The sequence below is a fragment of the Amaranthus tricolor genome, chromosome 1, assembly GCF_026212465.1.
Source record: "Amaranthus tricolor cultivar Red isolate AtriRed21 chromosome 1, ASM2621246v1, whole genome shotgun sequence".
Lineage (NCBI taxonomy): Eukaryota > Viridiplantae > Streptophyta > Magnoliopsida > Caryophyllales > Amaranthaceae > Amaranthus > Amaranthus tricolor.
The window spans coordinates 15,379,019-15,404,219 of NC_080047.1; the positions used below are offsets into that span (position 1 = coordinate 15,379,019).

The 25,201-nt window shown below is 34.9% G+C and overlaps 1 protein-coding gene across 5 annotated transcripts; it reads left to right on the plus strand.

The window, feature by feature from the left end:
• Positions 1-24,767, plus strand: LOC130805623 (peroxisome biogenesis protein 22-like). Of its 5 annotated transcripts, none has more exons than XR_009040211.1 (9): positions 41-319; positions 7,877-8,107; positions 8,177-8,224; positions 16,318-16,374; positions 16,471-16,569; positions 18,851-18,923; positions 22,692-22,757; positions 24,070-24,171; positions 24,258-24,767. XR_009040211.1 is itself a non-coding variant. In XM_057670409.1 (8 exons), the coding sequence occupies exons 1-8, from the start codon at positions 215-217 to the stop codon at positions 24,360-24,362; spliced, it is 816 nt and encodes a 271-aa protein (XP_057526392.1). In that variant the 5' UTR covers positions 1-214; the 3' UTR covers positions 24,363-24,767. The 5 variants fall into 5 exon arrangements, 2 of the variants coding, with proteins under 2 accessions (XP_057526392.1, XP_057526397.1); XR_009040212.1 differs by lacking the exon at positions 24,258-24,767 and adding an exon at positions 18,993-19,920 and having other exon boundaries at positions 42-319; positions 16,468-16,569; positions 24,070-24,139; XR_009040210.1 differs by having other exon boundaries at positions 43-319; positions 16,468-16,569.
• The last annotated feature ends 434 nt before the right edge of the window (positions 24,768-25,201 follow it).

Genomic DNA, 25,201 nt, shown 5'->3' on the forward strand with positions numbered 1-25,201 from the left:
AACGAAAATTGACTCGCCGTGCCAAACAAGTACAACAGCTGTTTTTCTTTCCTCGCTCTCATTTCATCGCCCGACGGTTGTACCTCAGCTCTAATAATTACTACTTTTCTCTCTCTCTCTCTCTCTCCCTAGAAAACAAACTCCCATGGAAAACTAGATTATCTTTTCTGTTTCTCACTCCTTCTTTGATTCCCCCCTTTTTGCTCTCACGGTTATGGCTGAATCCTCCAAGGATGAATTGCTTCAGCTTGTCAAGCAATTAAGCTCTTTTCTATCCGTTAAAATGTCAAATTTTTTCACTATCGCTTTCCAGAAATTAGTACGTATATATCCAATCTCTCTTTCAATTATTTTATCTTATTCTTGGATCTAGGGTAAATCATGTCTGTATCGTTTGTTTTATGATGTTTTTGCATTAATTTGGATGAATTATTGGTTTAAATGTTCAAATGTCTCTGAATGTTGATATTTTGATTTTTTTGTCATGTATATACTTGAGTGTTGTTTGATTGTGTTTTCATTTTTGTATTGGTGATTGGGATTAGGTTTTTTCCCTGTGGAAGTAATGAGAGGCGGAAGGGATAGATTAGAAGAGATTGCAATTGTGATCAGGGTGTTCTTTTGTCATTTGAAGTTTATGGCAAATATTTTGATGTATAGGGGTTACTGCTACTAGTAGCTGGGCCCAATCTTTTGGATTTAAGGCTTTTGACATTTTTGATGATATTCAGGGGCGAAGCTACATGGTGGGGCCGGGGAGGCCTACCCTCCATTCCAAAAATCCCCGTCTGTTGTACTTTTAACCTGACGCCTTAATAGTTTATATAACATAGGATATTGGGCTATTTTAGTATCAAAAAATCTAAGTAAGTTTAATGGTCAAAGTAGTGAATTGAAAACATAACAGTCTTTATGCCATACTATTTTTTTTCTTCTTGTCTTCCAAGAAATTCACGTTGAAAACGATCGCCAAATACTTACGATGTTAAGAACAAACAACAATGAGCAAAATTAAGTTTGACAAAGTAACAAACAAGGACACAAAGATTTAAGGAGGTTCACCCAATGATGGCTACGTCCTCCGTGGTGTGTAGTTTATGTTTATATTATATCAAATGAATACAAACAACACTTCAATATGAAGAATTACAATTGAGATAGAGATAACAACAATAGGCTATGTGTTTGGCTTAAGGGTTGTGTTTGATGTGTTTTGCATACTTGAAGTGTGGGTATGAGAGCCCTATTTATAGTGCTAGGTACTTGAAGATGAATGGCTCACATAAATACATAGTTAATTTAGGGTAATGAATACTATGAAATAACTCTAAGAACTTGAAAAGACATTATCTCAAGAGTCACACACATGAGACTCTTCACCTTAATCTTCATTAACACCAATAATTCCCATGAATACTCTTCACCTTATTACACCCTTTTGGATTCCACAACTCAAGAGTCACACACATGAATTCAACCCTTTAATGTGCACTCAAGTCACACATTAGTATAGTATCATTTATAATCACATTAGTATACTACCATTCATAACAATCTCCACCTTGACTTGAGTTCACCCAAGTCACAACATTCATCAATCCATTTCATATTCAAAAAACATACACACCTCAAAATACCCAAGAGGGCATTATCTCAAGCAAGGAGCTAAACCTACCAAGTCAACACATAACTCAAACTTGGTAGTAGGTAATGACTTTGTCATCATGTCGGCCGGATTTTCCGTAGTGTCAATTTTCTTCAATAACACCCTTTTGTGCTCAACTTCATCCCGGATAAAGTTATACTTAATATCAATGTGCTTGGACCTTCTATGAAATGTGTTTTGATTCCTAGCCAAATGAATTGCACTTTGACTATCACAATGCACACTTACCTCACACACCTTATTGCACATTTCACCAACAAGACCTTTAAGCCATTTTGCTTCCTTGAATGACTCGGCCACGGCTATGTACTCCGCTTCGGTTGTAGAAAGAGCAACCACATCTTGCAAAGATGATTGCCAACTAATCGCCGAACCACCCAAAGTAAACACGAACCCACTTGTGGACTTTCTATTATCTAGATCACCACCATAATCCGAGTCACAAAACCCGGTTAGCTCACTTGAATTTTTCCCATACATGAGACAAACATTTGAAGTATCTTTCAAATACCTCAATAGCCATTTTAGTGCCTCCCAATGTCCCTTACCCGGATTAGACATATATCTACTCACCAAACTCACCGCATGAGCAATGTCGGGCCTAGAGCATACCATAGCATACATAACGCTACCAACGGCACTAGTGTATGGAATTCTTACCATTTGCTCTTCTTCCTCTTTTGTTTGTGGACACAAATTCTTGGACAATTTGAAATGAGAAGCAAGAGGAGTAGACACACCTTTAGCATCATCCATGGAGAAACGTTGAACAACTTTCTCAATGTACTTCCTTTGACTAAGGTATAAGACACCCTTAGCCCGATCTCTCAAAATCTCCATCCCAAGAATCTTCTTGGCTTCACCAAGATCTTTCATATCAAATTCACTTGAAAGCAACTCTTTCAAGTCCTCCACCTTAAGCAAAGAGCTACATGCTACTAGCATATCATCAACATATAAGAGCAAATATAGTAAAGAACCATCTTCAAATTTCTTAAGATAAACACAGCTATCATAAGAACTTCTAACAAAATCATGTGAAATCATAAAGGAATCAAACCTTTTGTACCATTGCCTTGGAGATTGCTTCAACCCATACAATGACCTCTTCAATCTACACACATGATTCTCCTTACCGGCTACCTCAAAACCTTCCGGTTGCTTCATAAAGATTTCTTCTTCAAGCTCACCGTGAAGAAAAGCCGTCTTTACATCCAATTGATGTAACTCCAAATCCTCCATCGCCACCAAAGCAAGCATGCCCTAATAGAAGAGTGTTTCACGACCGGAGAGAAAACTTCGTGAAAATCAATACCCTCAATTTGAGAGTATCCCTTTGCAACAACCCTTGCTTTGTAGATGGGAGGAATATCACTAGAAGGACCTTCCTTCCTCTTGAATATCCACTTGCACCCCACAATCTTCTTTTTCTTTGGTGCAACAACGATATCCCAAGTTCCATTCTTCGCAAGAGATTCCATCTCTTGTTTCATAGCAATCAACCACTTGCTTGAGTCATTTGAGGCCATAGCCTCCTTGTACGTACTTGGTTCATTTAACCCTTCGACTTCGCTAGCAATGTTGAGAGCATAAACAACATAATCACACTCTTCAATGTACCTCCTTGGAGCCACGATCTTCCTTCTTTGCCTAGTTGTGGACAAAGGAGGAGACCTTTGTTGAACATCATCATTTTTCTCATTATCAACATTGGAGGATTCAACCTCCACTTGTGCTTCATTATCATCATTATTAAAAGGTTTTTCAACATTAGATACAAGCATGCTATCTTCATCAAAAACAACATCTCTAGAAACAATAATTTTCTTTGATTCATTACACCATACCCTATACCCCTTTACACCCACTCCATACCCCACAAAGATACCTTTTCTAGCCCTAGGTTCTAACTTACCATCATTTACATGAATATAAGCTGGACAACCAAAGATTCTAAGACTAGAATAGTTTACCGGAGTGTTGTACCATACCTCTTGTGGCGACTTGAACTTCAAGGCGGTATGAGGTGAACGGTTGATCAAATAACATGCCGTAGCCACCGCTTCGGCCCAAAATTGTTTCCCCAAATTTGCTTGATTTAGCATGCATCTTGCCCTTTCCAATAACGTTTTATTCATCCTCTCCGCAACACCATTTTGTTGAGGACGACCTGCACAAGTTCTATGTCTAACAATACCTTCATTAGAACAATAATTGAGAAACTTGCTATCAACAAATTCAAGACCATTGTTGGTTCTCAAGGTCTTGATGCTCCTACCGGCTTTCTTTTCAATCATCTTCTTCCATTCCAAGAAGACATCAAAAACTTCATATTTATGTTTTATAAAGTAACACCAAACTTTTCTAGAGTAATCATCAATAAAGGTCAACATGTAGCTACAACCACTAAGGGAGGGCGTTCGTGAAGGCCCCCACAAGTCGGAATGGACATAATCTAATATCCCCTTAGTGTTGTGGATGGCGGGTTTAAAACTAACTCTCTTGTGTTTCCCATAAACACAATGTTCACAAAAACCAAGGTTCCCAAAATTTTTTCCATCAAATAAACCTTGTTTAGAAAGTTCAAACATACCTCTTTCGCTCATGTGACCAAGCCTCAAGTGCCAAAGTTTGGTGTCACGATCGGACATTGTGCTTGTGGATACATTCGCCGAGCCAAGAATGGTTGAACCTTGAAGAGCATACAAACTCCCATTCAACCTCCCCTTCATCACCACTAGTGAACCCTTGGCTACCTTCATAACTCCACCTTCACAAGTGATTCTACACCCGATCTTATCAAGAGTACCCAAAGATAAAAGATTCTTTTTCAAGCCCGGGACATACCTTACATCGGTTAAGGTCCTCACAATCCCATCAAACATTTTAATTTTAATGCTCCCAATCCCAACAACCTTACATGTGGTGTTGTTTTCCATGGTAACATTTCCCCCATCAACACTTTCAAATGTATGGAAGAAAGTTTTGTTGGGAGTCATGTGGAATGTGCACCCCGAATCAAGAATCCATTCATTATTACCTTTGTACTCATGAGTGGCAACAAGAACATCGCCATCATCACTATCATTCACATAACTAGCATTGGCATTGCTAGTTCCTTCCCTTGCCTCTTCTTCTAGCTTTCTCTTAAGCTTCCAACAATCCTTCTTGATGTGGCCCTTAAGCTTGCAATAGTTACAAGTCTTATTTTTGTTTGGCCTTACGGACTTGGACCTTCCTTTACCCTTGTTTCCACTCCCACTAGTGGAACCTTTCTCTTGTGACCTCCCTCTTACAAACAAACCGTCACTAGCATTGCTTGGTGACTTTTGTGACAATTGTGTATCAATGAGATCCCTTTGAGTCAAGGCATTCTTCACATCATCACTACTCAAATTATCTCTACCATAAAGTAGAGTTTCTCTAAAATTTTTATAAGAAGGGGGTAAAGAACATAAAAGATAAATTGCCAAGTCTTCATCATCAAGCTTAACATCAATGTTTTGTAAATCCATAACAATGGAACAAAACTCATCCAAGTGAGGTTTTAAAAGTTTACCTTCCTCCAAGCGTAAGTCGTAGAGTCTACTCTTCAAAAGTAGCCTATTGGTAACACTCTTGGCCATGTAGAGTGATTCCAATTTCTCCCATATACTCTTGGTTGTTGTTTCTTTAACAACCTCTCTTAGAACTTCATTGGATAAGCATAATTGGATTGCCGATAACGCCTTTGTGTCTATCTCTTCCCATCTCGATGCGGACATTTCTTCCGACATCTTCTCTACACCATCAATCGCCTTTTGCACACCATTTTGAATCAAAATGGCTCTCATTTTGACTTGCCATAAGCCAAAGTTTACATTCCTATCAAACTTCTCAATATCGAGCTTCATTGTAGTCATGATTTTCAAGTAATAATTTCTTAAAACACCGCAAAATAACCTTGGCTCTGATACCAATTGAAAACGATCGCCAAATACTTACGATGTTAAGAACAAACAACAATGAGCAAAATTAAGTTTGACAAAGTAACAAACAAGGACACAAAGATTTAAGGAGGTTCACCCAATGATGGCTACGTCCTCCGTGGTGTGTAGTTTATGTTTATATTATATCAAATGAATACAAACAACACTTCAATATGAAGAATTACAATTGAGATAGAGATAACAACAATAGGCTATGTGTTTGGCTTAAGGGTTGTGTTTGATGTGTTTTGCATACTTGAAGTGTGGGTATGAGAGCCCTATTTATAGTGCTAGGTACTTGAAGATGAATGGCTCACATAAATACATAGTTAATTTAGGGTAATGAATACTATGAAATAACTCTAAGAACTTGAAAAGGCATTATCTCAAGAGTCACACACATGAGACTCTTCACCTTAATCTTCATTAACACCAATAATTCCCATGAATACTCTTCACCTTATTACACCCTTTTGGATTCCACAACTCAAGAGTCACACACATGAATTCAACCCTTTAATGTGCACTCAAGTCACACATTAGTATAGTATCATTTATAATCACATTAGTATACTACCATTCATAACACACGTAATCCTTGTTGGCACCTTCGTAGCCTCCCAACTTTTCAAGTTCCAAATTATAGAATTTTCTAATTTTAAAAACAAAATTTACAATTTTAAATTGTTTTAAAATAAGTATTTTATTAGTGCATTGGTCATAAAACTATCAAATGCGAAGGTTAGTTGGCCCTGTCTTCCCCTTTGTTGATATGGGTTACTACTTTGTAACCTTGTGTGAGGTGCACATTATGTTGAAGCATTCTCCAGAATAATTTGAGAGGTGATATAAATGATTAAATTAGCTAGCTTTATATTTCATCTACACTATTTCATATCATGAATAGATCTTTTTGTAAAGGTTTCATCAAATGAATGAATTAGAATATGTTTAGATTGTGTATGAAAAGTTACAAATGCTTTCTTTAAAGGGATTATAATTGGTTTACTTGACTACCAATAATGGTATATAGTTACAAATACTAGTTACAAATATGGTGTATAGTAATTGATCACTCTACGATTATGATTAGTCACTTGTAAATTGTAAGTGATCACTTTAGGACTATAAAGAGTAATCTCTTAATAATTGATTACTTTAAGGTTATAATTAATCATTTTAAGATTGTAATTAATCACTTTAAGTTATAAGGGATATAAGTGATCAATTTAAGACTGTAAGTGTACATTGGCCATCCCAATAGAAATTGTCTTATTGTGAGACCGTCTCACTTGAGAATTTGTGTAATTTTTAATATTTAATTTATGCCTTTTTTGTTTCAATTATTAATTTGTTTCATTTCTTGCCTTTTTATTATTTTTAATGATAACCAGTGTGCGGCCTCAATTCTCTAAATCACCCTTGACATATTATAAGCAATTCATATCTAACCATGCCGAAATTGTTGATATATACTCTAAGCTTTTCTTCAACATTTATAATCTTATTTCCGTTTTACAACTATTAATTGGAGGGGGTGTAAGATTATTTTTGGAGTGGATGGATTGAACAAAGGGTGGGTGTTTGGGGGATTATGTAGGGCTTTGGTTGACATAGTGGTTGGGAGAAAGAAATTTGGAGAAAGAGGGCTGTAAAAAGTAAACAGGGTGGGTTCCGTTTTGTAGAATTTGTGGCCAACAGATTCTAGTGTTTTGGGTGTACAGAAGTGGTCGGGAGGCTGTTTTGTTGAGGTGTTTTATGAAGTTTGCTTAAGGAGTGAGGAGGTGGTGACTGGGGTATTTCATGGGAACGAGGATTGGTAGTTTGGAATATTGGGAGGATGAGGTGGCTTGTTGTGCCTGGTTTATGGTGTGGAGAAATGCCAATCGTGGTAGAGAGAGAGAACGTTGTCAAAAAGTACAAAATCAAAGAGGTGAGAACATAGCACAATGCTATTAACCTAAATTTGAGCCTGTTGAGAAAGGAAGTACAAAACATGGGTACTAGAGTTAATTTGAGGTAAAGTTGTAAAGGATAGGATTAATCTGAGAAGACAGTTTTATAGTTTGAGTTATTCTTACAAGTTTTTGGTAGGGATGGGTTTATTTTTTCCCATCTTAGATAAATGCTTTAGGTTACCTTATTATGATGTCAATGTTGAACACATGACTGAATCATAATACGGTTTTAAGAACCTTCCTTATTGACATTCTAATACTTGTGTGTTTGGAACAATTTTTAGGATGTGCTTTCCGTTAGTGCTCTTGCGGGATTTGCTGTTGCCATATTTTTTACTTGGAAAATATTTCCAAGTGCCCCACAAAGAAGACAACCAAAGAGACAGTCTGCTAGAGCTAGTAGTTCTGTTAACAATTTGCCAGCAAATGCTACCGTGGAGATGTCTGGTGCTTCTACTTCATCAGACGATTTGAGGGCACAAGATGTTGTTGATGATTTCTTTCAGCCTGTGAAGGTAAGTCATTTTGAGCTGTCTATTGATATAAACTGAAAAATTTTCTAATAATCTTCCTCTGGTGTACAGCCAACATTGGCACAACTTGTGAGGCAGAAGTTGTGTGAAGGGAGGAAGGTACATATTCTCTCCAGATATTTAGGCTACTGTTATTTTATTTATCTGTGCATGTCCTGATTTTTTGATTTGTAATGTCATTTTGTTTCCGTGTAGAGAATAGAGAAGAAATTCCAGATTCGTTTTGATAGCTTGTAGACTTTGTTCAATGCTATATTACTTTGTTTTATGCTTCAGTTTCCAATGGTGATTCTGTTGTTATTACTGCTAATTCTGAATCCTTTTTTTTAAATAGTTTTTGGCTTTCACGAATAGATTGTTTGTAATTAAGGATGTTTAATTAGGAGGGTAAAAGAGGGTTGGGAAGCTGGGTGGGAAAGAGTAGGACATTTCTCTTGCTTGTGTAGCATTGAATATGAGGAAAAGAAGGGGGAGAGCTGCTCAATCTTATGCGTGGAAAGGAACTATTCATTTTCTTTGTTATCAAGGAGGGTTCAAACTTGAACCTGAAATCTTCATGATTATCGAAGAAAAATTTGTTTCTAAAATGTCACCTAATGTTGGTCTGATTATGAAAATCTCATCGTTTTATCTTTGTAGGAATCCTAAATCTAAAGGGCTGACCTTTTTGAATATGTTGATTAAGTAATTAAGGCAACATGTGTCACTTGAATTTTCCGTATATGATTTCTTGTGAAAATACCAATGCACCAGCTCTTTCTCCCTCATCCTCCTATTACAAGCAAACTCCTAACTTTCTCTCTCACCCTTTTTCCTCACACACCTCCTTTCCATCACCCCGTTTTTTCTCTCTCCTTTCTTTACCTTCTAGTTTGTCTCGGAGTCCCCCCCCCTAAATAATCGTTAATCTCTTTTTCTCTGATCACAAATGCATGGATGCTTATTGGACTTTACATTATAATGCATAATGCATTCATTTAAAGAGTCAAAGAGAGAAATAGACGATTGAAAGGAGCACGGATCACGAGCAAAGATAGAAGCATCAATCTATATCATTAACGACAATGACAATACAATATCAATGTCACACTGTACATACATTTCGGCGATGTGCATCCTAACAAAGCAAATCACGTGTGGAGGAGAGAGAAACGAGAACTTTGCGCCTTTCTTCCCATGTCCTGCTTTTCATCAAATGAGTATTAATGTCTTTATTTAGCTTGATGACGATTTTCTAAATGTTAATCTTGTCATTATTTATTTTCCCATAAATTCTAATGAATGAATTTTGATGATGAATAATATGATTGCTATTGGTCGGGTAACTTGTTTGAGCTACAATAGGATGTTGCATAAAACACCTATGTAACTACAATTAGTAGTTCTTGTTGAGGCGCATTTGGTACTATGTGCTAAGGGTATAGTGATAAAATGTGGCAACAGTGATTGTGATAATAGATACTGTGTCACAAAGGCAATGCACTTGTCATGTGGGCTAAAACCATGGAATATCCCTTGAAGCGGCATGAAATGTGTTTTTTTGAACACCTTGCGACGCGTGTAGTACCAGTTTGAAAACCTTTATGATGCGACGAATAAAATAAGATAAAGACCTTGTTTTTGCACTATGTATAAGGATGACTTTAGAGGTACTTTGGTGGGGAAGGCGCAAAGGCATGATTGAAGTTGTGGTAACGATGATGGTGATATAGGTGCTAAGAACACAAAAGTCATGGTATATGAATAGTTAAGTTTAACATGTTCTAGTGTCTTTTATGTGAAGATATCTAAAAGTGGGATTTTCATAAGATAATTCAAAAGGTTGAATCGTTTAAATATTGGGCCATTAAAGGTGGAATTTTCAGTATCATTTTTCTTTATTTAAATCCAAGAATCTAATATGATTGAAGACCGTGACGCACTAATCTCTTAAAATAATGGGATTTTCGTTCAATTGGACTAGCTTAACTCTTCTTTCAATAACATATTTAAAACACACCAACATCAGTGAATAAGTCTTCCTTCACAACGAAGAAATTTTAAAATTCATAATTATTTAATTTTTGTGAAATTGTGTACACTACTAGCTCCTATTTATAAAAAGCAAACTTACTTTGGTTAGGATAAGTTCCCATTAACCCCTTGAAAGAAGATTCGTAGTTCATACTCCTATAGTCCTTCTTGCTCTCTATTTAACACAACAAAAGCAAGATAGACTTTTGGCACTTGCTGGACAACAAGTGAATCGAAATCTGTTAGCTTCAAGAAAGGAAAAGCCTACATTAGGTGGCAAGAATGATTCGTATGCCTTTATTGGACAAGTAAATAAACTCTAACTAAATATCCACTAGCACCAAAAATCTATGTTCATTGTCCCTAAAAATATTTCATTCTTTTTATCCACACCACACAATTTTAACTTTCCACTCCTCCTTCATTGCTCATGAAATATTTAGTAAAATCCAAACTAAGCATAAGAAACTCTACAGAATAAGCCATATCCCTTGAATTATAGTTCTCAAGTGGATACAACAAAAGTATTATGAGGAAACCATTAAGAACTTGTAATATATATTTAAGAGCCATAAAAATTTGTGAAGATCTTTGCATTTATTACAACATTTAAAAACAATCTATCATGAGTAAGTGGTTTCTTTTCTACTTGTGCAATTGTGTTGCTTCATATTTCTCCTCTATCTTGTCCTAACGTATAGTTGATGATTGGTCAAAGGTCATTCTTGTTAAATTGTGAATGTCACACCTATAGCTTGGTTTATTATGAGTCAATGTGTAGTTTTGTTTATTATGACTCAAACTATAAGATTTAGTTGGTTTTAATTTGAGCAAAACAACATTACGATGGTATATTGATATATTGTTTTTTTTCCCTTCAGCAGTGTGATTTTAGATAAAATATTGATTGTATTTTTTTGGACAAAGAAAAAAAAAATTTATTGCTTCAAATAAAGAGAAGATACAAAACAAAGCCAAGGCTGACAAACTTTAATATTGCAACAGTATGAAACTGAAACCCACCTTCTTTGAAGGATTGAACCATCTCACTCTTTATATGCATAAAGAAAGCCAAACCCATAGTATAAAGCTATACATGAGCTACAAAACAAGAAAAAGCTCCTTAAACCATCCTTGATCCACTACCTCAAGATAAAGAGATGGAAACCTTATCCTCACATCATAAATAACCTGTTTAAGCACAACCTCCATAGAGCTCATACAAAACTGCCAAGATAGCCTCATCACGAACCAACCATAGTCTGGATACTAGACTACATATACTGGTGAAGACCAAAGACTTTTTAAGTCTGGGGATCCTCCATCGTCTCTTAGCAAGTTGAGTCAGATCACAAGAAAAAGTATACCCAACGTCTACTGAAGCTTTTGGATACAAGTCATACTATCCACTAATTCAAGATGAGGATTACACATGGGGCATACATTCTCTGTGATAACCCCCATCTGGAGGAGTCTATCTCAGATCAGGGTTATCACAAAGAATGTGTGCCCTAGGTGTAATTCTCGTCCTGAATCATTGGATCACCTGTTCTTCCAATGCTACTTTAATATTTATTGTTTGGAAATTTACTTTTATAACTTTCTTTGTGATAGCATAATTTGTGGAAAACAACATTTCATTTGCCTGAATGCCATTAAGTGACTTCCACCTAAGCGTAGATTTTGAAAAATATCGTTTTATTTTTGTTTTGGTTTATGAAAAGGTAGCTTAATTGAAGTTTCTAGTTCTTTGATCCAATTTTTGAAAGTTTTTATCATCCTTTTCTTTGCGTATCTCGTACCTTTCAAATGCCTCTTTCCTCCAATGAAATCACTCTTCCTTTGAGTTTTTATTATAAGATGGGATCGAGAAACTAAGTGAATTGCATTTTGTGTATTAGTCTACAAAAAACTATATTATCCAACGAAAATAGCTGAATGAGGATCTTCATGCATTGGATTGGTCAAAACAACCATAACATATAGCATTTAACATAAATTGTCATATCTATATAGATTTGAGCACAATCATACATCAAACATTTGAAGATGGGAAGAAACGTAAAAGTTACCTACATGAGAATTAGATTGCTCATAACCCTTAGCTAGCTCAAAAATATGGAATCGAAAAGGACTTGTAATGGTTTAAGCACCGAAGCTTAAAATTTTAAACTTTAAAGGTCGCAAAAAATTAACAAAAATGGTATTATTTGAAGAACGCAAGAGAATTGTAGTTTCCATAGAACTTAGGATTCGAGATAGAGCACTGTAATTGTAGTCTGAAGGAGAGACAAAATGACAATTTTTGTGTGAGAGCATTTAATGCAACAATTTACTAAATTGGTGGTGGCCTAAATTACAATGTTGTTTTTCATTAAAGAAAAGGGATGATGTTCTAAGACTTTTAAGAACAGACATTTTTGGAAAGGAACCTTTTCATTGTTATTTTCTTTTAAGTTGCTAATTAACGAACAATATTTTAAAAATAATCCTTCTAATGATAGTTTGTTATATCTGCCTCCTCATAGAGCTGGAATTAAAGCTTTGACATTGTTTTTGTTGTAAAGACATCCTACTTTTTTAGAATGTATTGTATAAATAAAAAATTTGACTATTGAATATTTGATATAAGCCAAAAAAAAAAGAAAAAAAACCTTTGAGGTGTTTATAACCATTTATGCAAAAAGTAAATGAGAGACTCTTGAGAGTAAGAATATGTGTTTTAACCATCCAAAGTATGTATTTTAAGAATCAAATTTTTGTAGCAAATCAATATGTTGATGCACAATGTACACATTATATTCTTGCAAAAATTGAATGAAAGATTTTTAAGAGCACGAGAAGGTGTTTTAACAATCTGAAGTAGGTATTTTTATGAACTAAAGTAGGTGTTATTACAATTCAGTACGTTTTAACAAAACAAACTTCTTTGTACTTTTGTTCATCATCATCATTATCATCATCATCATCATCTTTATCTTGCAACCATGTTCATCGACATCATCAATGTCATTTGTTCATCTATGGCGAAAGAGTAATCCTTTCCAAAAATGTCTGTTCTTAAAAGTCTTAGAACATCATCACTTTTCTTTAATGAAAAACAACATTGTAATTTAGGCCACCACCAATTTAGTAAATTGTTGCATTAAATGCTCTCACACAAAAATTGTCATTTTGTGTCTCCTTCAGACTACAATTACAGTGCTCTATCTCGAATCCTAAGTTCTATGGCAACTACAATTCTCTTGCGTTCTTCAAATAATACCATTTTTGTTAATTTTTTGCGACCTTTAAAGTTTAAAATTTTAAGCTTCGGTGCTTAAACCATTACAAGTCCTTTTCGATTCCATATTTTTGAGCTTGCTAAGGGTTATGAGCAATCTAATTCTCATGTAGGTAACTTTTACGTTTCTTCCCATCTTCAAATACTTGTCATCTTTGTCGGAAAAAAATTGCTCTTTCTTCATTAGTACTGGAGACTTACGTGCATACCTTTCTAATTAGAGTTGTTGTTTGTTGAGCTCTGTTGAAGGGAGAAAAATCAAATGCTTTTTGAATGTCGTTATGCACTCTTTTTTGTTTTAAATAGTCAAATTTTTTCTTTTCTTCTTAGTCGATAGAAAGATAGTTGCTTCTCAAATTGTGCTCTACAAATATACGAATCAAGTAAACAATTTCATGGTCAAGTATAATCTTTGTAAGAAACATATTGAACACTAGGATAGTAGTAAAATAGTACAAATTATCGAGTACACAATATCACAACATCGGGTTCCAAATAGTTGGGTATCCGTGACTTGGGATGGACAACGGTTTGCCAAAACAACTAGCCAACTAAATACCCCTAATTAGTAGTGTCAAAGATGGTGAATTTTCTTTGTAATGAACTCCTCTTCCAGTGTTTAATCCTTTCAATTCAATTTCTTGATTTAAAATGTAACTTTGATTTACATAAGAAAATGACAAAGAAAACATATGTTAGTAAGGGAGGAGCCATGACGAGGGATAAAGTTTTATTAGGAAGAAATGGTGCTCCTATAGAGATTAGGTCTTATGTTCAAACGCCCCTATCGAATCTTTCCTACTTTGGGTTATTTGAAAAAACTAGCAAAACAAACCTCAATTTCACCCATTTCTATTTTCTGCTTTTCAAACAAGAAGAAATGATTGAATACCTCCCTTTTCCTTCTCCTTATATTCCATAATGTCATGCCCATATAATATCTGTATGTGCTCGACGTTTCTCAACTTTTCTTAAAATTTTATGTAGGGAAAGCTCAACAATATTATTAAACATGCATTCACAGACGAGTGGAACAAAGTTAGGTGGTCGGGTACAGAGATTATTCGATGAGAGAATGACCATATGTCCTCTAGAATTTATTTTTATTTTTCATTTTGCTCTCATTGTTAATTTGTAAGCCTAGTTTTTCACCTCTCCCTTAATGTCTAATAACCCTTTTAAGGGGTTATGATTGCCAAGGACCTTAATATCTTTCCTGGAAATAATTTGCGTTAGGATCATCAATTTGTAGTCATGAAATGAAGTATTCGGTTTTTATGAAAGCCAAAAGGTAGCCTTAGCTTCCATGTTTGCGAATCTAGTTATTTCTAATCGGAATGGGAAGACGGGCTACAATTATATACATTGGGATGCACTATGAAGTTAGTTTTCATCCAACAAGCTTTTTAACCGGCAACAAGTATTTTTCGTATTTTTTTGATTTGATTAAAATGTTAAAATAAAAAGAAAAACAATAGAAATAAAAAGTAATATTAAAGTAAAAAATAATAAAAATTTCTCTCCAAACCTCTTTTGCTTCTTCTTCCTCTTAGATCTCCTCACACCCACCATTATCTTTGGCCACCCTTTTCTTCCCCTTCCTTCTCCGGCCAACCACCATTTCCTTTGTTAAAAGTCTTGTTCTCCTTAAACCCCTAATCTCCAACTGTTTTGTTCGCTTGAAACCCCTTCTTGAAATCCTTCCTAAAACCGCAACATTCGCCTGAAACCCCTCCCCAAATTGATTAACTAATCAATTAATTACATTACCTAATTGTTTTATGTGAAATTAGCATGAAGAGTGAGAAAGATCTAGATTAATGGAGGGAGGAAATAAAGGGGAAGGTATGGAGGTGGACTGACTACTGGTGTGGTAAGCTTGTTTTGGTTTTTGGGTTGTAGATTTTTGGGTTTGGTAAGGGGAAGATTTAGATAGGTTTTGCTGCGGTGGTGCTATGGCATAGTGTAAAAATGCGGTAACGGCATCAATCGCGGTAACGGAAAGTTGATGCGGTAATGAGAATGATGCGGTTATCATATCGCCTAAATATCGGTTGAAACCATTAGATATCCCTTTTGTGCGGCCCAAAACGCGGTTTTTTTACACCTTTACAATGCGGAAGAAATCGGTTCGTTTATTTGAAATCCTTTTCAACGCGGCCGATTCGATGCGGCCTTGTTTTTATTCTATGTGCTATGGTTAAAAACGATAGCTGAAAGGGATGGTATTGGTGCTGTGGTTCAGGGATGGGGTTGACCATTAGAAATGATGGTTGCTTATAATCTTTTTTTTTATTTTATAAACTTATTCACTTATAAATACAATAAATTTTAAATTATAAAAAATTATTATTATTATTATTATTATTATTATAATATATTATAAAAATAAATTATAAAATAATTTTAGAATAAAAGATAAATTGAAAACTATTCTCAAATAAAATATGATAAAAATAAATTTAAAAAAATTTTAGAATAAAATATAATTAAAAATAATTTTAGATATAAACTATAATTAAAAAATTTTAAAATGAAAAAAAAGTAACTTTAAAAAATATGCCATGTGTAAGACCACGTGTTAACAGTGTACCACCACGCCATAACAATGACCATGTGTAAACTCGTCAGCAAGTGACCTCACCAACATGTTAAAGCTTGTTGGATGAAAACAAACTTTTATGTTCGTTCGAGCAAAGTTTGAGCCAATAAACTTTTTTGGAAAAATTTCAACCAGGCTATGCAAATTTTCCTTTAATATATACCATACCCTTGCTTGTTTGTGAATATGAACTTCCTAAGCTTTTAGATTTTCAGTGATGTATGACTCATGCCATGATCATCATTCTCGTTCCCTATTTAATCAATCATCATCATTCTTGCCTTATCTGTGCAGGTGACCTGCCGTTTGCTTGGTGTTGTCCTGGAAGAAACTAGTCCGGAAGAGCTGCAGGTGTGAATTTAATATCTCTGTTAGGTCTTTGGATGTGGTGATGTGCACGTAAAATTCTTTGGGGTATTTATTACTTTCACTTTGTTTATGCAGAAGACTGTAACAGTTAGATCCTCTGTGCTGGAAGTGTTGTTAGAGATTACAAAATTCTGCGACGTATATCTCATGGAACAAGTTCTAGATGATGAAAGTGAGGTATGTATAAAATTTCCTGTGGCAGACCTAATTTGTCTTGATCCATGCCATGATGCTCTAGTTATTTTTTTTTCCTTATGTTTGTTTTCTTGTAACACGTTATTAGCATGCATATTTCTATTTGGAACACTATTTGATTTATTCCGAATCAATTTCAATATATGTGCTAAACCCATGGCCAACTTGAAGGCAAAATGATGTTTTTTTTTTATTTCTTTAGTTTCCTATGTGCTCCTCCTTCCTCTCAAGATAGGAATCTGTGACATCTTTTGATCTATCTTCTTGCCGGATCAACCAACATTAGACTTATTGTTTTGTGGCATGTCTTTTAACAGTTGCTGCATCATTGTACACTAATTTGGGTTCAGGAAAAACAAATCTTTTTTAGCACTTTCTTTTATTCACTTAGTGCCATTGCTGTGGCTCTCATGAATGTGTCATAAGAGAGTCCCCTATAGGTCATGCCTCTATTCCTTGAAATAATTTATGGAGTAAATTTCAAGGGAGCAAATTTTGTAGTAATTAATTTTTTTGGGGGGATGACTTCTCATTTCCTTGAGTTTGTTGTCTATTGCCATGTATTGTTCAAAATTGCATTTCTAGGGCCTCTTGATCAATTTCAATCCTAACAACACCATTGCTGAACACTATTGAATCCGATTGCCGTGCAAATTGCCTAAAAATTCTCAAGAGAAATGTTCATTTTGTAAACCATTTAATCACTATAAAGCTAGCACATAACTGGAAAGAGCTGAAGAATTGCCCCACCACCTCATTTATAAACCCCCACCTTGGAGACCATTATAAAAGAATCCTGCTGGTGCAACATACTGTGAATTACAAGGGGAATTAGTGTTATTAGTTTAAGAAGTATGCTTTTTAGAAACGCTAAGAAGACCTTTTGAGTTGGATGAAGTTATAAAAGTTGTTTTTGAAATAGAAGGAAATAAATCCCCTGGTTGTGATGGTTTCACTATGAAAATTCTCAAATGATGCTGGAAGTGGGTTAAAGCCGATTTGCTTAAATATTTCATGAAGTTTCATGCCAATGGGAATCAATGTATGAATTCAAACTTCATTCAAAGGGTGGTTTTGGGCCCATGCAAGGTGCCCAACTGCATATGGCCTCCAATTTAAAGGGGCCTCATAAACTAAGTATGAAGCGGAGCAGCTGGTTAGTGATTTGCCACTTAATACAAAGGTCCTAGGTTTGAAAAATGGTGAGCACATTTCGCACATAATTGATGACCAAATGCAGTTTCATTTCCAACAACCACTCTTTAATCACCCATTTCAATTTTCCATAACTTCTCTTTAATCACCCTAATGAATTATTTTTTTCATCTTCCTTCCCCATATTGAAAGTCCTCTTTTAACGTTCCCAGACCCCAACATCATTTATCAATCATCTTCATCATTTTAAAAACAATATATATTAGGAAAATATAAAATCACAAGAAAATATGAAAGAGGCGGAGAAGACGGATAACCAATGAGATGGGTAATTCTTATCAAAATTCCAATATAAAAAATAAATAAAAGCATTCCAGAAATATGAGAGTATGAAGAACCTTTGATGAGGAAAACTAGAAAAAAGGTTAGAGACAAAATCATGTTAAAGTCCATTTTGATTAAGTAATTTTGTTTTTTGATTAAGTAATTAGATCACCAGAAACAATTGGATTATGAAGAAGCTATTTATAGTAGAGTTATGAAGAAAGAGTAAAAGTGAAGGAACTTGATTATGAAGGTGAATTTTTTATTTTTAGCATTATATTTTTATATTTCTTATTTATATTTTTTTTATTATTTGTGATTTTAATTTCTAATCCATAATTACTTTATTTTGTTTTATGTGAAGTTGTGTTAGGATGTGAATTTATTTTTGGTTAGTTGAGTAATTTTCATAATAATTAATCTTTTGTAGATTAGTTATGATTATGATTTCCAAGTTTTGTTTTTTAGTCTTCAAATTTCTTTTTTTTGTGAAGATAATTGATTTGCTTCATTAACATCACTTATCAACTTTCTAGTTATCGTCTTTGATTATCAATCCGAAGGCTAAATTTGATTTTAGGGCCCAATTTTGAACATAAATATAAAATTGAATTGGGCCCCTCTAATCTTTGCTCCGCCCCGGCTTTATTTACCTTATTCCCAAGAAGAGGGGGCTATGAACTATGAAGTTAGGCAATTTTAGAACCATTAACCTTACTACTAGTGTGTAGAAAATTTTAAGCAAGCAGATTATGTCATTTGATTTCAATCACGATTTCCACAGAACAATGCGGTTTTATTGGAGATCGCAACATTCTTGATTGGTGTAGAGACAGTGCCAAATATCAAATCAAAAGGTGAGAAGGAAGTAATTTTCAAGTTTGATTTTGAGAATGTTTATGATAGGGTCGACATGAATTTCGCAGATGAAGATCATGGAAAAGAAGGGCTTTGGGAAATCATGGAGAAATTGGATTAGTGTTCTTTCGAATTTTCAATTGTTGTGAATGATTATTCTAAAGAATGGTTTAAATATTCCATAGGTCATAAGCTAGGTGATGCTTTATCTCTAATTCTTTTTCGTTTAGTTGTTGATGAGAGAGGTTTGATAGAAGGCTTAAGAGTGGACAAAGAAAACATGGTTATTGGTTAGTCACCTTTAATATATAGATGATACTATATTACGTTCATCGGGAGACAGGGGAAAAGTCGGGAACACTCTTAATATTGATTTTTAAGATTTTAGGATTGAGAATTAATTCTCTTAAATCTAGCTTGGTTGGAATTAATATGGAAGACGAGAAAGTAAGCCTTTTGACTAACTCGACTAATTGTGAAGTGGTAAGTTTTCTCATTAATTTTTTGGGTTTGCTGTGGGATCTAATTGTAGAAAAAAGAATTTTGGGGTTCAATCGTTGAAAAGTTTTCAAAGAGACTTGATGGATGGAAGAAATCATCTTTCTCCTTGGGAGGCAGAATCACTGTTGTCGTATCTTGCTTAAGGAACATTCCACTTTACTTCCTTTCCGCCTTTAAGCCCCTAAAATCCATTTAGAATTTTGGAAAAGATGATGAGGAATTTTCTTTGGGAGGGAGGTGGAGGGGAAAAGAGATCATATAGTATAGTGGCATATAGTCAAACTGGTGATTCAGCACGGAGGCCTGGGTGTAGGGGTATTGGAGGCAAAAAATTCAGCATTACTTGGAACACGGCTTTGGAGTTTGGAGATTGTGTCGCAAACCAGATACTCTTTGGCATTGAGTCATCAGAAGCATCTAATCTCCTATATCTTAATGGGATGTGCGCGCTAATCCTGGCTCTTCATTTCCCTTCCTTTGAAGTCAATATCTCAGGTATTTCCATATTTTTTTCTTTTATTCGTTTTAGATTAGGGAGGGGCAAATTAATTAGATTTTGGGAAAATATGTGGATAGGAGCTCACCCTCTCAAATCTCTTATTCTGGACTATATTAATTATCCTCTAAACATGGTGCTCCTAGTTTTGATTTTTAGGGAGATAATCAAGTGGCGTGGTCTTTTTTTCTTCAGGCATCATCCATTAGAAAGAGACCTTCAATTGTTATCAAATTTTTGTCCCTTCTAAGAATTCGAATTCTAGGTCTTGGAATCGTGATCCATCTAAAGGATTCTCATGTGCTTCTTTTTACTCTTGTTTAATATCATGTTCTTCCTCTTTTAATCATCATTTTGTGGCTAACTTAATTTAGAAGATGAAAGCTTCCTCTAAGATTAGAGCAAAGTGTGGTTGGAGGTTTTAAGAAAATTCAATACTATGGAGAATCTTCAAATTAGAAGAGGTAACAAAGCATTGAGCCTGCACCTATGTGCTATGTGCTTGGTAAATGGTGGGGATAATGATCATTGTAGCTTCACAAGAGAACTATGGGGCAAACGTTTTATGATAAGTGGAGATCATTGTTTAGATCCAAGGAGGATTGAAGATTTTCTAGTGTTAATGGTTGTAGAGATGATGCTGCTATGTAATTGTTTGGTCTGTTTGGTTGGAGAGGAATAGACGAATATTTAATGATAGTTTCCTTTTGTTGGAAATCATATCAGAGAAAGTTAAATTCTTAGCGTCACTATGGGCTAAAGTAAATGGTCTTTTTGAGCACGCCACTATTAATGATCTTTATAGGAGTAATTGGTATATTGTAATGTAGATTTTAGATGTTCTCGATTGGGACTTCTTATCCCTAATTTGTACTTTTGACGGTTTTTTCCACTAATATAATTTTTCTTTATCAAAAAAAAAAAAGATAAGAGTGGTATTGTATCAATGAAATTACAAAAAATATTGAAGATTTTGATGATCTTTTCTTTCACCACTCTTTTATTTAGTCGAGATTCATTTCTTTAGCTACCTTCCTATCTTCAACAAACTTTTTCCTGACCCTATGTCCACTGTTTTACTTTTGAGCGAGTGTTGCAGCTCTTTCAAAGCTTTTGCTACCATATATTGTCCGTAACTCCCAATATGCCCAACTAGGCTAGTGACTCGCGCTTGCTCCTTAAAATTTTAAACAGATATTAGAAAAATGAATTATCTAAGGCATGAGAGAGAAGTATGAGGGAAGGATTGAGATATACTGATTTGGAAAACTTGTTCTTAAGCTTGTTAAATCTAAGTCTATGGTGATTGAATTTTGCCATGATGATTCATCTAGTTGATTTCTAGCACCTAGACAAACATAAATATTCACATTGACTGATAATATAGGGACAATTGAGCAAGAGCTGGTGTTTGGTGGTATTCCTAGAAGAGGTGAGAAAGAATTGGAAGAAGTGGTGTAGAGATTAGGAGATAGAATGAGGTGAAACTTAGAAATATTGGGGGGGGGGGGGGGGGGTGGTGCGATTTTACCAAGTGGTTCTCAAGGTAAGTTATCACTTCTTTTTACTAGGGAATATTTACCCCCTGGCTTCCTGTCGCCTCCCTGACAGTTAATTCCCCTATTCTAGTAATCAAAAATCTTAAAATCATCGCTGTGGGATTTCCTTTGAAATCTAGGCGAGCCCTAAATGTTTAGTGACATGAGTCCTTTAACACAAAATATTCTATTAGCCCAATGCGATTTGGTGTATCCCACCACTTGTGAGCAAAGAGGTTGTTTCATATTGGTCCGTGATAACATCATCTGCAACACATGATTTAATGAGCCATTTACGTACTCTCCATTTTTTTTCTAATGTGTACAATTCCACTGTATTAAAAATTCCGTGTGACACCCTTTTTCCGTTGAATTTCTGTAGCGACAATATTAGCTCCATGTAGTGTCTCTGCTGTTCATGTTGTAGTTCAGCTTCAGCCAGCTCATTCCTGTCTGACATATCTGTGTGAAATGAGTTGTCGTATTCTTTTCTTCCTTTTTCCTTTAAATAAGAGAGCCTGAACTGTGTACATGGATGCTTGAGCCATTGTCCCGTTAATGCTTCTAGGAGAACTTGATCTCGTTTCCAAATATAGGTTTACAGCATATACAAAGGTAAATGTCGAATTGGTGCCAATCTTTATGCTTGTCTAATGCTAAGGTCTTAATAAAATGTTCTAACAAAATATATGAGCTTTTTCTTGCCAATTGCTATTGTTCCATGATTTTTTCATTGATGGCTAGTCCATTATCTTTCTCAAACATTTCTCTCTCGCTCTATAGATCTTTATGTGTTTGAATTTGGGTATATGTTCTTACTAAATTTTATAAAAATGGCAATGCTTTCCTCTGCTGTTTCTCTCTGAATCCTCTCTAATCATAGTATTAATTAAAAACTCCTCAATGTTACTAGTTTTCAGTGTTATTATAATTGCATTTTGTTGTTTTTGGGATAGTTTGAGAGGATAGCATAGGACTTTCCTGTAGTTTATAAGGTTGTTTTTGAATAGTCTTCTCACCATTAGATGGTTATATACCTGATGGCTGATGCGCAAAACTACCATTAATACTTTCTTTTTAAAATTATTTTTCAATGTGTTTGGTTTTTGAGCCATGTTTTTAGGGAATGACATCATTTCGTTCTACGGCATTTGTATTCAAGATAATTCCTGCGACTCTTGCTAGCAGATGACATGTTACTCATTCTTTGTTCTTTTTTTTTTCTGATACAGAAAAGGGTTCTCTTGGCTTTGGAAGAAGCAGGGATCTTCTCATCTGGAGGTTTAATCAAAGACAAGGTAAAATTTGTTATCATAAAAGTTTGGAATAGTTGCATTTCCTCTTCCATCATGCTATACTTGTTTGGAGTGTCTATTGGTCTTCAGTGAGCATAAAATCTGTGCAAAGTTTCTGCAATTGAATTTAGAAGTGGTATTCTCACTTATTAGAGAATAGGCAACTATAGGCAAGACCAGGAACTTGGGATTCAGCTATACTAGCATGGAGGTGAATGTGGAATATTTGTGGGACAATGTCTGGTGAGAGGTTTGTTAAATTTTACTTGAAGATGAGGAAATGGAAAGGAGGCAATCAATAGCAACAGGAAGAATCAGAATGAGAAAAGATCATCCAAAATTAAGACTTACACCCTCTACCCTTTAAGTTTGCTACTGAAAGTGATATTTCTCTTCTCAACATGTCACTTTTTGTAGCAAAATTAAACGGACAAAAATTGTATTTGATTTTACTTGTTTGTAATAACTATCTTTTTTTTAAAATCAAAGCTACCCTTGTCATCCGCATTTAGCTACTTCTAAATTGTGGATCAAGCTAAGTTGTAAAATTTTTGTGCAAGTGGCGAAGGTGGAGTGGATATATTACTCATTAGTCTCTAGCTTTAGTGCACAACTGCAGTTTTGGTCGTGATTGATGATGCACTTTTGATGGTGATATGGTTCTTGTACCGCAAAATATAATTTGAAATGATTATATATCTGTCAAACCGGCTTTCGCGGTTTTCCACACCTTTATGATGTGAGTAGTATGTGTTCGGTTGATTTAACAACCTTTACCACTTGACTTATACTTGACTCGACCTTGTTTTTGCACTATGGTCCATAGTGATAGGAAAATGTAGTCCTGATTTTTGGTGTGCCTAATGCATATGTCAAAGAGTTTTGTTTAGCTGCAAGTTACTCGACTTTAATCAAATTATATGGCTTGTCAAGGTTTTTGGGTACCTTTCATGGTTGGGTAATCTCTACAATGTGCTACATTTCAAAATCTAGAAACCACATTTTCCTCCCAAAATGAGAGCCACTTAGTGGCATGAGGGTTTTGCAATGTTGAATAACTTGCGGATATTGATCACCTTCTGTCTTAGTAATCCCAAATAAAAACTCCCTGTATATTTAATCTCAAGTAAAAGAAGAAAAGCCAACCATTATGCACCAAAAAGGAGAAAAACATTAAAATCTTTTTTATACGGTTTTGATTGTGGAGTGCTAGTCCTTAAGATAAAATTTCAGAAGTGGGCAATAATGTCTGAAATGCTGTGTACAAATGCTTAATAATGTTTGCTTCTGTTGATCTAGAGCTGTGCAATTGCAGGTTTTGTTTTGCAGTACTGAGATTGGACGAACATCATTCGTACGGCAATTAGAGCCAGATTGGCATATCGACTCCAGTTTTGAAATCAGTTCTCAGTTGGCGGTAAACTTTTCTCTTTACCATAAGGTGTGGTTACTGGTTAGTATTCACATTTTCGTTAACTGATAATATGGTTTCATTGGTTCCAGAGGTTCATCAAATATCAGCTTCATATTTGTTCAAGCAGACCTGAGCGATTGGCCTCTAACGTGTTTTGCTCCACGTCCCTGGACCATTTCTTTGGATGTGTGTGATGTTTTGAAGACAATAGGCTGTGCGAATGCTTCATGTGTTATCCTTTTTGTTCTCTCGTAATATTATTCGATAAAATAGGTTATACTTGTGTCCGGTTTGTCATTCTGATTTGCAGGTAAATTTATACTAGTGTGGAGGGCAATATTTTCTTATAATTTGTGCAGTTTCAAACTCTCTCGATGAATATAAAGATCTGTTATGGGCCATAAGGTCAATGTGTATGGTGAACTATGTATTACTGGGTACCCCTTAAGTCTGGCATGCCAAGTTGTTAAAAATGAAGTTATATTGTTGATGATCCTAAGTTTAAACGATAAACAAGATGATTATTTACCTGTAGTATGTATAGGTAAATAACGGTTATTTAGAAAAGTAGTAAATCACGCTTATGTGTCTCTATTTTATAGGAAGACTTTTGAGATTTTTATTTTACCTTTTTCTTATTTTGTTTATTTTAATAATATTTATTTTGTCCTTCTGTGGTTATTTGTAAATAACAGTTATTATTTAGAATTTTCTAATTTACCTATATCTGCCAGTCATAGTTGATTTGTTCCGAATAGAGAGGTAAAAAAGTGAGTTGACTAATATCAACTTCACCCGAATTGATTGACTCGATATAAAATTGATTACGTTGGATTTATATTTGATCTCTACACGACTGGAGACTGAAATGAGTCTAAGATCAACAAGTAAGGAAGCAAGAGTATCTATGTGGTGCACAATGATATGAACCAAATATGCAAGAGTATGAATGGTAAAATGAATAAAGCAATAAATTTAAACCTGATCAATTTGTTGTATTTTATTATTATTAGTTGGTGGTGTGTGTTACGTA

What these genes read in the sequence shown, in the direction of transcription:
- LOC130805623 (XM_057670409.1), top strand. Translation starts at nt 215, where the DNA reads ATGGCTGAATCCTCCAAGGATGAATTGCTTCAGCTTGTCAAGCAATTA. An exon ending in CTATCGCTTTCCAGAAATTA is followed by an intron (nt 320 to 7,876) that starts GTACGTATATAT and finishes AACAATTTTTAG; the next exon opens with GATGTGCTTTCCGTTAGTGC. An exon ending in TTCTAGATGATGAAAGTGAG is followed by an intron (nt 16,570 to 22,691) that starts GTATGTATAAAA and finishes TTTCTGATACAG; the next exon opens with AAAAGGGTTCTCTTGGCTTT.